The sequence below is a fragment of the Lipophrys pholis genome, assembly GCF_963383615.2.
Source record: "Lipophrys pholis genome assembly, chromosome: 5".
Classification (NCBI taxonomy): Eukaryota; Metazoa; Chordata; class Actinopteri; order Blenniiformes; family Blenniidae; genus Lipophrys; species Lipophrys pholis.
This window is the reverse complement of record NC_137628.1, coordinates 3,111,035-3,121,909: the sequence shown is the minus strand read 5'-3', so window position 1 is coordinate 3,121,909 and position 10,875 is coordinate 3,111,035. Positions and strand designations below refer to the sequence as shown.

Sequence of the window (10,875 nt, the reverse complement as noted above, 5' to 3'; positions counted from 1 at the left end):
TTAAAGTAGGAAATTAAGAGTCTTAATCTCCAGATTTGACAATATTTAACTGAGTCTTTCCCATAACCACTGACCATACGGTCCAATTTGGGACCAACATAGATCCTTTGGATCAACTTTACTCTGCAATTTTCCCAAAAGGTATTTGTCGTCCCAAATCACCTACAAATATTACGTCCTCTTGTCAGAGAACCAAACACGTCACACCGTTCTGAGTACCTTCACAAACATTGGACTCTCTCTACGTGTCTTACATAGAAATATTCCATTTCTACATGAGCAGAGGAACTCCATGCATCAAATGTATGTTTAATGAATTTTTACATGAGCGCTTCAAGCGCTTCACTGCATCGACTCAAAATTTTATCCGTCAATCAACTTCAGGGAGCAATTGACAGCAAATATGCCATAAAGCCACAAAATGTGCGTAATTTCTCACTAGTCAGTCAATGGTTGTGGGGAATAACATTTACAAACAACAATCTCTGATTTGCCTCAAAATCCAACTTAATTCAATCTAATTTTAAACTGTCATAGTTTAAAAAAAAAAAACTGTTAAAGGGCAAACAGATAAACTTTACGTTTCACTTTTACCATATTGGTATTTGTCGTCCCAAATCACCGACAAATATTCCGTCTCCTCGTCAGAGAACCAAACACGTGACGCCGTTCCAGGTACCTTAGCAAACAAGGGACTGGCTCAACGCATCCAACGTAGAAATATTACTTCATCACTCCAATTCATTAACAGTTTTTTCTTTGCAGTTGATAAGTACAAGTCGAACAAGCTGCAAAAGGAATGTTGCATGGATGGCATGAGGGAAATACCGGTTTCGTACAGCTGTGAGCAACGCAGCGAGTACATCGGGGACGGCCCGGCCTGCGTGGAGGCTTTCCTGGACTGCTGCCGGGTGTTGACAAGCCAGCGTGCCGACAGGAAGGAGGACAGTCTCAAACTGGCTCGCAGTAAGAGGCGGAGCCTCAGCAGCAGGTCGTCGTTGTCACGTCATCAGCTGAAGTGACACGGTTTTCTTTGACACTTCAGGTGAAGAGGATGACGAGAGTTACCTGGACAGCCTTGAAATCGACTCTCGCACCAACTTCCCGGAGAGCTGGCTGTGGACCGACATAGATCTGCCCTCGTGTCCTGCAGGAGTGCCGTGGTGAGTCGGCTGCACATCCAGAACGTTCACCAATGCTCAAATCGCAGACGCTGACAGTTGCCCGTGTTGCAGTAAAACCACATTCGTGGAGAAGAATGTCCCTTTGCCAGACTCCATCACAACGTGGGAGTTCACCGGCATCAGCCTGTCACACACTCACGGTGAAGATCCCCGTCGCTCAGTCTGACGTGTTCCACCTGCGCCTCTCCTCTTCTTCACAAATCTCACGCTGTCTGTTTCCTTCTCGTAGGAATCTGTGTCGGAGAGCCGCTGGAGGTTGTTGTCTGGAAGGAGTTCTTCATCGACCTCCGGCTGCCGTATTCAGCCGTCCGCGGCGAGCAACTGGAAGTCAAGGCCATCCTCCACAACTACAGCCCCGACCCCATCACTGTACGTTTAGCCTGGATTATTCAGAGCATCATTTCATATTATATATTTATTTTTCCCCTGAGACAAAAGGAGAATTAGTTCTGTCACTTTTTCATTCTAGACATTTTCAAGGGGTTTTTTTTGGTTCGTTTCGTCCCATCAATTGACAAAGATTATAATTATTTAATGCTTTTTAACCCTCATATTGTCATTTATTACAGACCTTTAGTTCTTGCTGGTCTGTTTTAGTTGCTTTGCATGACATATAATATCAAGCCGACAGTGGCCAAAAGCTTTTGTTGTTGCGTTTGCGATTGTGTTGTGCGGTTGGCCCTTCTGGGCCACCGTACCAAATCTCATTTAAAAAAAATGATATGGTCCTTTATTTGTCGAAAAGCAGCAGTTTAAAAGGATTTTTTCCTTTGGGTACGATGGACGAACCGCTCGCCTCCACCATAAACAATTGAGATGCAGAATTTTAAAGCCTGTGAGCGGCTTGTTCATTCAAACTTTAAAGAATGCGTTATATCGTCTACACTGCTGGGATTTTCACACTCGTTTGTCTTTGTGTTGCTCTCCAGGTGCGAGTGGATCTGATTGAGAAGCAGCATGTGTGCAGCGCGGCGTCCAAACGTGGACGGTATCGACAGGAGGTCAACGTCGGAGCCCAAAGCACCCGATCGGTGCCCTTCGTCATCATCCCCATGAAGGAGAGAGAGGTCATGATCGAGGTCAAAGCGGCCGTCAAGGAATCGTCGCTCACTGACGGCATCATGAAGATTTTACGGGTGGTGGTAAGAGACGTAGAAACATCATCATCGGGGTTCAAATGATTGGATCTGGGTTTGGGAAGACTGAGACTTGCTGAGCTGATTTCATGCAAAAAAAAAAAAAAAAAAAACTAGAATAAGTACAATAGAAGTTACAATATCAAAAAGACAAAATTACAATGAAATAAGTCATATTAGATATACAGGGGTAACTGATATAAACAAAGAAGAATGAAATGAACAGAAGACACAACAAACGCTATGCACAAAGAGGAGTTAGGGTTTCATTATGCAGCGCCGACTGTTTTATCTCATTCATAAGATCCAGAGTGATATTTGATGCTGGTCCGTGTTGTTTTCCCAGCCTCAAGGTGTACTCGTTAAGAGTCCTCAGATCATCACTCTGGACCCTGCTGCCCAAGGTGTGGTTGAGTTCATTAAATTAAAACCATTAATTAACACTTAGCGTTCTCACTGTCTAACCACTGCTTCTCCATCCAGGTGGAACACAAGAGGAAACTCTCAACAGTCAAATTCCCAGAAAGGATTTGGTTCCTGACTCGCCGACGAGCACAATCGTGTCCGTGACCGGTAAGAGATGTCGGCAAATATGATCCAATCCTGTGCTGCAGTGGCAGGAGCATTAACTACGACTGTTTTCACACCCAGGAATCATCTACTCATTCATTGTGTCGCATATTATTCTGTTGTTCAAATGTTTTTCAGCCAAATTTGCAAATAGCCTTTTATCCGATAGTTGTTAGGATATATGGAAATGTACTCGAGCTAAAAGGAACCTGCTCCATTGCATCATGTGATCACTTGATTTCTGAAAAACTAAACGTCTTCACACTACTGTGCACCATTGTCGTACTATTACATGACTTACTATTATGCCTGGAGTAAACGTGGTGTTTGTGTGTGTTTGTGCAGGAAGAGAAAACGTTGGAGGCCTGGTGGAGAACGCCATCAGCGGGAAGTCGATGGGAACGCTGATCTACCAGCCGTCAGGCTGCGGAGAGCAGAACATGATCCACATGACTCTGCCGGTCATCGCGACCATTTATCTGGACAGAACCAACCAGTGGGAGGCAGTGGGCTTCCAGAAGCGTGATGAAGCCTTCCAACACATCACAACGGGTAGGCCTGAAAAACAAGTATGGTGTGTGACGTAAACCTGCACATTTGATAACAGATCGAGGCATCTGTGTTTTTTTGTTCTGTCCAGGATACAGTCAGCAGTTGGCTTACCGTAGAAAGGACGGGTCTTTTTCCGTGTGGGCTGGCCGCCCCAGCAGCTCCTGGTGAGACTCTCAGATCTCCGTTCTATGATTCACAACCTTCACCTCTACATCTCCATTTCACAAGTATACCGTACTCGCGTACAATTTTGATCTAAACCGATCTGCCGTCCTCCCTTCTGTCAGGCTGACAGCGTATGTTGCCAAGGTGTTCGCCATGGCTCACAGTCTGGTGGCGGTGAAGGAAGACATAATCTGCGACGCCATCAAGTATCTGATCCTCAACGCGCAGCAACCTGACGGCATGTTTCGAGAAGTGGGAACTGTTGCCCACGCAGAAATGATTGTGAGTGGATGATTTGTGCTCATTTTCCTTCTGAGAAAATATCTGCCTGAGACAAATAAAGACGCTATCATCGATTTTGTCTTTTAAAATCATGTTGACGTGAACGATGTGATTGTCTGCGCAGGGAGACGTAAAGGGCACAGATTCAAGCGCCTCCATGACGGCTTTCAACCTGATCGCCATGCAGGAATCACGGCAGATATGTGCCGCCACTGTGAACGTGAGTATTCCACAGTGCGGCGCGCGGAGTGAGGAGTGCAAATATTTTTCTTGGATTTCTTTCACTTACTGGCATTCTATTCGTTTCAAACTATGGGAATGGTGGAGCTGTTTCTACATTTTAGATTTGATGGAAATAGAAACATAAAATCAATCTTACTTCATAAGTTAGTCCTTGACTTGGTTGCTTGGCTTATTTATATGTTAATATTTTTTTATCACGCGTCACCAGACCTGCTAAAGTCTCTAAACTCTCTATATTCAATAAATGTGATAACTGTTCAATATATGAAAGATTTATTGGAATGTGACCACTTGATTGGGACTGTAGAGTGACAATAACAGGATTATGTTTAGTTGAGGGTTAAAGTTTCTAGACTGTCTCCGATATTTTTATTCATTAAATTAATCTCACAACAGATAAATGGCTTTAGGTAGAATCATTGACATTTGAAGTAACTTTTCTTCCATAAATATCCACCAAACTCTCATCATGTCTGTGAATGTTTGGTGAAATTAAGAATTCTCAGGTTCATACTGTTGTTTCAACCATGATCTCATACACTCAAATCACAAAATGACCAGTCCAACCCACCCGGAGTTCAGAGCTTCATGTAATCAGAGTAATCAGGTCCGATCACTCATGATTGTTCACACTCAAGTGGCAGGGAGCAGAAACACACTCTTGTTTGAGGAACTTCCATCCATCCATCCATTTTCTCCCACTTCTCCGTTTCCGGGTTGCGGGGGTGGCAGTCTGAGCACCGTCACCCTGATCACATCGCACCGATTAAGAACCTTTCCTGCGGGTGGTGAGCCCACGGGAAGCCGAGGAAATTCTTCAATTTAATAATTGTTTTGAAATTGCTCTTCATCCTTACAGCTGCCACACAAGTTGCTCAACCTCCACTCGGAGAAATCTTGAGTCTCGGTTAGACTTTGACATTTGGACGGGCCGAGGAAGTGGAATCTAACCTGCAACCCTGTCGCCTGCTTCCAATTGCTGGTGTCTGATATCCTGCTTCATGTTTCCTGCTTTCCAGAGTCTGCCCAACAGCATCGACAAGGCAGTGGCGTACCTGGAGGACCGCCTTCCCAGCCTCACCAACCCTTACGCCGTCGCCATAGCTTCCTACGCGCTGGCCAATGAAGGAAAACTCAACCGCGAGATCCTCTACAAATTTGTTGCCCCGGGTGTGTTCACACTGGAAGATAGTCACACACACATCAATGTCCTCCAAGCCAACGTTCTATTCTCATGACTTTCTGCATTTTCTCAATAATTTTGAATAATAATAATAATAATTATTATTATTATTATTATTAATAATAAATTAATAAATTAATTATTATAATTAATTATTATTATTGTTATTATTAATAATAAATTAATAAATTAATTATTATAATTAATTATTATTATTGTTATTGTTTATCATAATGACAATTAATAATTATTAATAATCACAATAATAATAATAATAATAATAATTATTATTATTATTATTATTATTGTTATTATTATTATTATTATTATTATTATTATTATTATTATTATTATTATTATTATTATCTCTACCAGATTAACCTTGGTTAGGTTATGGTCAAACCTTTTTAAACCCGGATGTATGAACACCATGATGCGTCTGTCTTCTGGGTGTTGAACGTGGAGCTCAGTGCTGAAGGTCGTTTTGTCTTTCAGAGCTGTCCCACTGGCCAGTACCTAAAGGACATAAATACACACTGGAGGCCACAGCGTATGCTCTTCTGGCTCTGGTCAAGACCGAGGTAAACTAAATCAAAAACGATAAACCTCTGTGACTGTTTTTCTCTATGACACCTTCATCTTCCTCTTTCGCCACCAGTTTTTCTCCCGCTGCTGACTTAGCAAGCTTAACTTTGTGGATATTGTAGACACTTTTAAATAGTATTTTTTAAATATTTATACACTTTTGATGTGAACGCTTTAGGTTGGTTGTTTTGTGACCTAAATTAATTAAATGCTGATTCAGCTATTTTTAAAACAATGAAGAAAAAAAGTTATACCTCTCAAAATAAAGAGGTACTTTTTAATCATAATACAGTTGATAGTTTTTTTAATTATGTATTTTTTAAGTCTACTTCTTTGTCTCCTGTTGATCTAACCGGTAGGCTGCATTTAATAGACACTGATCTGGAGAAATCAGAAAGAGAATCAGATAAAATCACAGAGTGAGAGCAGAAGTGATTTTTTTATTTATTTTTTCAAACCAACAGAAATGGGCTTTTCTTCCTCATTCATTTCCACAAACACCGTTAATTGTCTTCCTCTGTGTTCATGAAGGCGTTTGAAGATGCCAGACCTGTGGTGAGATGGTTCAACCAGCAGCAGTTTGTGGGCGGAGGCTACGGATCAACTCAGGTACAAGAAAACCTTCTGTCCCCCATGTTCTTTCTTTACTGTCAGCTCATCACCTTGGCCTCTCCTTTCCTTCCTCTCGCCGCCTGCAGGCTACAGTCATGGTGTACCAGGCTGTATCCGAGTACTGGATCAACGCTAAAGAGCCAGCGTACGACCTGAACGTGGACATTCTGCTGCCGGGCAAGTCGAAGCCTGAAAAGATCAACCTGAACAGAGAAAACCACTACAGCACAAGGACATCCAAGGTGGACACACACACACACACACACACACACACACACACACACACACACACACACACACACACACACACACACACACATTAAATGTGTGCGTTGTCTTCTCACCGCTCTTTGTGTGTGTGCTACAGATTAATGACATAAACCAGGACGTGAAAGTGACGGCCACGGGATCGGGAGAAGCGACTGTCAAAGTGAGATATGAGCTTTGTGTTTTCTAAATATCGTTGTAAGGTTTTTGTGAACGTTGTTAATGTTTCCATGAACTTACGTGTGTGTTTCAGATGGTGTCCTTGTATTACGCTCTGCCTAAACAAAAAGAAAGTGACTGTAAGAGGTTTAACATGTCAGTCGAGCTCCTCCCAGGTAACCCGGCGTCTTTTCGTCTTTTCCTGTTTGTCTGTAAATCCATTGATCGTCTGTTCTCCTCTGTACTCTGATGCTTTGTTTTCTCAGTGAAAATGGATGCCGATGAGAAGATATACAAGCTGAGAATTAACTTGCTGTAAGTGAAGCACACATCTCGTCCTGCTCCTTTAATGACCGACCAGGTTTTAATCTCCCTCCTCCTTTTTATTGTTACTCTCCTATTTTTGGATTCTCTGCGTGTGCAGGTACAGGAACACAGAGCGTGATTCCACCATGGCCATCTTGGACATTGGGTTATTGACTGGCTTCACTGTGAATATCGATGATTTGAAGTTGGTGAGACATTTCACAAACATCCATATTCAGCGAGGTTTAAAAGTCAGTGTTTGACACGTTCAGTCTCGGTTTATGGTCTCTGACACTGTGCTCCAATGATCTCATTTACTTTGGTCCCACTGCTCTGATATCTGTCAATAGGTTAGAAATAATAGGTTAATGTCAGTGAAGACAAACACTGGCAGACTTGCTCTCTTAGCCTGAAACACGTCTCATATATACCTCCAGATTGTACTCACTCACTCATTTTTAAAATCTGGGACACACCACTTTAAGTACGCTGCCATTGCCATCAAGTTATAGATGAGTCCAGTAGGAGACAAACGATGTGGATTCGGTCCTGCAGTTTACATTCAGAACAATCAGGAAACCTGCTGTATTTCTATTGGTTTGTCAGCAGGATCAGATCTCGGACGTGTAATTCTCACACTCATAGAAGCTAAATTAAACTACAAAAACAACTACGCAGATTTCAAATTTGCGGTTACGACGTGTGTCTTTGTGCGTACAGCTGTCTAAAGGACGAGCCCCCATCATCGCAAAATATGAGATGAACACCGCGCTGTCAGAAAAAGGCTCGCTCATCATCTACCTCGACAAGGTACGGCCATCTTTGTTCCCCTCCTCACTGCCCCTCTCCACCAGCGTTGTCCTCATGGCGTCCGGCTCACTTCGCTCCACAGGTTTCTCACACTCGCGAGGAGGAGATCAGTTTCAGGATCCACCAGACGCACAAAGTGGGCGTCTTACAGCCGGCGGCGGTGTCCGTGTATGAATACTACAACCGTGAGTCTCCGAGGCGCCGAGGTTCTGTTCTCTGCCAGTTTTCCTCATGAGCTTTTCCCTCGTTGCAGAAACACACTGTGTGAAGTTCTACCATCCGCAGAGGGAAGCCGGTCAGCTCCTGAAGCTCTGCAAAGGCGGCGAATGCACCTGCGCTGAAGGTGAATGAGATCCAGCGGATCGGAGGACGCAAGCTGATGAGTGAGACATGATCTCTCTGTTTGACAATTCAAAATCGTCTTCTTGTTTTTGTTTCCAGAAAACTGCAGCATGCAGAAGATGGGCCAAATCAGCAATAACGAGCGCACTGCTAAGATTTGTGAGGCCACGCCCACCAGCAAAATAGAGTTCGGTAAGAAACCGTTTGCACTTGTGGTCAAAGTGTTTCTCTGTGTGGGGAAGGACAAACAAGGTCCAATCTCCCTCTCATCTCTGCACAGCATACAAAGTACAACTGGAGCAGGTTGTGAATGATCTGGTCACAGACAGTTACTCCATGAGGATCCTGGACGTCATCAAAGAAGGCGAGTATTTTTCATTTTTAATCACTTTTTTCTGCGCATCGTTCATGAATCGTATTGATCTCCTGAAGCTCAAGAAGTAGAAACGAGGAGAAGATGGCCATTTGATGGAACAAAGTACATATATTGGGAAATTCTCTGCGATAGTTGACGACTGCTCATCGTCAAAGTCGAGCTTGCTTTGGTCTGCAGATGTTCTAGTATGTTCTGTTCTTTGACGGTGGAAACGCCACCGCCGCCGCCGCTGCCGCACATTTACTCTGAAAAAGCTGTATCATTAAATGCATTTAAAGGGGATTTATCAAAACACATGCATGTCAGTTTGTTATATTTAAATTAAGGTTGCGCAGTTATCTATTTACAGTGAATCATAATTCTCATAAAGCCAGTGGAGCTGCTCTTTCATCATTTAGCTAAAAACTGGTTGATTGTACGACGACGCTTCCTCAAATCGTGGACTGTTTGTTTAGGGTGCTCTCAGAAATTCATGGCACGTCTTTAAATTGGATTATAATCATTTGTCTTCGCCGTCATGATTGCAGGAAACATTGATATCGGTCCTACGGGTAAAGTGCGCCTGTTCCTGGGCTATCGGCACTGCGCAGAGACTTTGGCTCTGGAGAAGGAGAAAACGTACCTCGTCATGGGCTCGTCCAAAGACATCCACCGAGACGACCAGGGCCAGACGTATGTTCAGCCAGACGTTCCTACTGTATGTTCAACTGCATGTGGCTCATCGTTTTCCTCTCTGCAGGTTCCGGTACGTGTTTGGTGAGAGGACCTGGGTGGAGTACTGGCCCACCATGGCGGAGTGTCAGTCGGCTGAACACCGACAGTCCTGTCTGGGCCTGGAGGAGATGGTGGATCAGTACACCGTCTTTAAATGTCAGGAATAGTGACGTCCAAGTGAACTGTAGCCTTTACCTTTTATGCATCTCTTGTATTTCTGACGCAACCTTGTGTGGGAGAATAAACTATATTGTCCATAAAACATTGTTTGTTTGGTTTTTTTTTTATTAAGATTTTCTTTGCCAGTAAACCTCATAAATGGTACTTACGGTATTGCGTCCCGGCGCATATTAAACGTGTATACCTCGTCATTATTGCACATGGGAATGATGTAAAAATGAGGAGTGTGATAGATTCAAATCTGTTTCTTTTCTACAGCCAAAATCTACTAAATATATAAAGATACAACCAATTCTGGAAACATTTCATTTAGCTTTAACGGTCCCATTCCACCTTGAGAGGACAAATGGAGCCAGGGTGCTTCCTGGACAGTTCGCCAGAGATGCACACACACATTTATCCTTTAATGGTTTTTTATAAAAAAAATTAAAAAAAATTGTGATTCAATTACATCAGCGAGTTGGAAGCAAAACATTCTTTTGGTCTGTTCTATAGAGCCATGGTTTGATTTTGTTTATAATCCTTCCATTATTAAAGATTTATATCATATTGATTCATTGCAGCAGGGATAAAATTAGTGACTCTTATTAAATGATCCTTTCAATTAAAAAAAACTGTATTTTAACTCAGCTGAAGGATCATCTGCCAGCTTGAAGTCAAATTGTGGCACAAACACATTATGTTGGCCCATTTGAGTTAATATCTGTTTACATGACAAAGTCAAAACAGAAAAACTTTACTGCCTTTTGTGGTTGGTTTGCATGACGACGGCGCTCAGAGTCACTGAAAGCACAACTTTTTGAAAAGTTGCTCCCAAAGTGGAACTTATTGAAAGAGCTCTGACTCCGTCTCCATGGAAACAAGGGGAAATACAACTTTTCTTAAACGCTGTTACTCCTCATGTGCATCATGATCATACTAACTAGTAGTTGTGCTCATGCTCAGTAGCTGGCCAATCAGAACAAAGTTTCCTCCAGGGTGTCATGACTCCCAGTCCATATTCTCCTGGTAGTTTTATTTTGACAGTCACTGTAATAACAATCCAACTTGTTCGAATGTCTCCGTACTCCCACTGTTACTGTTTAGAGTGGCTTGCTGTCACGTGTGTAGTTTCATTACAAAAACAACCAACTCCACATGGCCCAACATAAAAAACTACACCATAATCTGTAGTTAAAGTCCTTCACGTCGCTGGGCTCCGCTGGCGGG

General features: G+C 42.9%; 1 protein-coding gene across 1 annotated transcript in view; it reads left to right on the top strand.

Moving 5' to 3' along the window:
• Positions 1-9,752, top strand: part of LOC308110015 (complement C3-like) — a 20,032-nt gene extending 10,280 nt beyond the window's left edge. The window contains exons 18-43 of the mRNA XM_080464007.1: positions 766-966; positions 1,046-1,163; positions 1,236-1,324; positions 1,414-1,553; positions 2,114-2,326; positions 2,667-2,724; positions 2,804-2,893; positions 3,236-3,442; positions 3,531-3,606; positions 3,730-3,889; positions 4,014-4,109; positions 5,152-5,302; positions 5,811-5,896; positions 6,432-6,509; positions 6,599-6,754; positions 6,880-6,942; positions 7,033-7,114; positions 7,205-7,253; positions 7,363-7,453; positions 7,965-8,054; positions 8,137-8,239; positions 8,308-8,397; positions 8,496-8,588; positions 8,677-8,760; positions 9,300-9,444; positions 9,512-9,752. Coding sequence (XP_080320133.1) covers positions 766-966; positions 1,046-1,163; positions 1,236-1,324; positions 1,414-1,553; positions 2,114-2,326; positions 2,667-2,724; positions 2,804-2,893; positions 3,236-3,442; positions 3,531-3,606; positions 3,730-3,889; positions 4,014-4,109; positions 5,152-5,302; positions 5,811-5,896; positions 6,432-6,509; positions 6,599-6,754; positions 6,880-6,942; positions 7,033-7,114; positions 7,205-7,253; positions 7,363-7,453; positions 7,965-8,054; positions 8,137-8,239; positions 8,308-8,397; positions 8,496-8,588; positions 8,677-8,760; positions 9,300-9,444; positions 9,512-9,653 — 2,951 coding nt within the window. The 3' untranslated portion in view covers positions 9,654-9,752. The remainder of the gene's footprint in view (positions 1-765; positions 967-1,045; positions 1,164-1,235; positions 1,325-1,413; positions 1,554-2,113; positions 2,327-2,666; positions 2,725-2,803; positions 2,894-3,235; positions 3,443-3,530; positions 3,607-3,729; positions 3,890-4,013; positions 4,110-5,151; positions 5,303-5,810; positions 5,897-6,431; positions 6,510-6,598; positions 6,755-6,879; positions 6,943-7,032; positions 7,115-7,204; positions 7,254-7,362; positions 7,454-7,964; positions 8,055-8,136; positions 8,240-8,307; positions 8,398-8,495; positions 8,589-8,676; positions 8,761-9,299; positions 9,445-9,511) is intronic.
• The last annotated feature ends 1,123 nt before the right edge of the window (positions 9,753-10,875 follow it).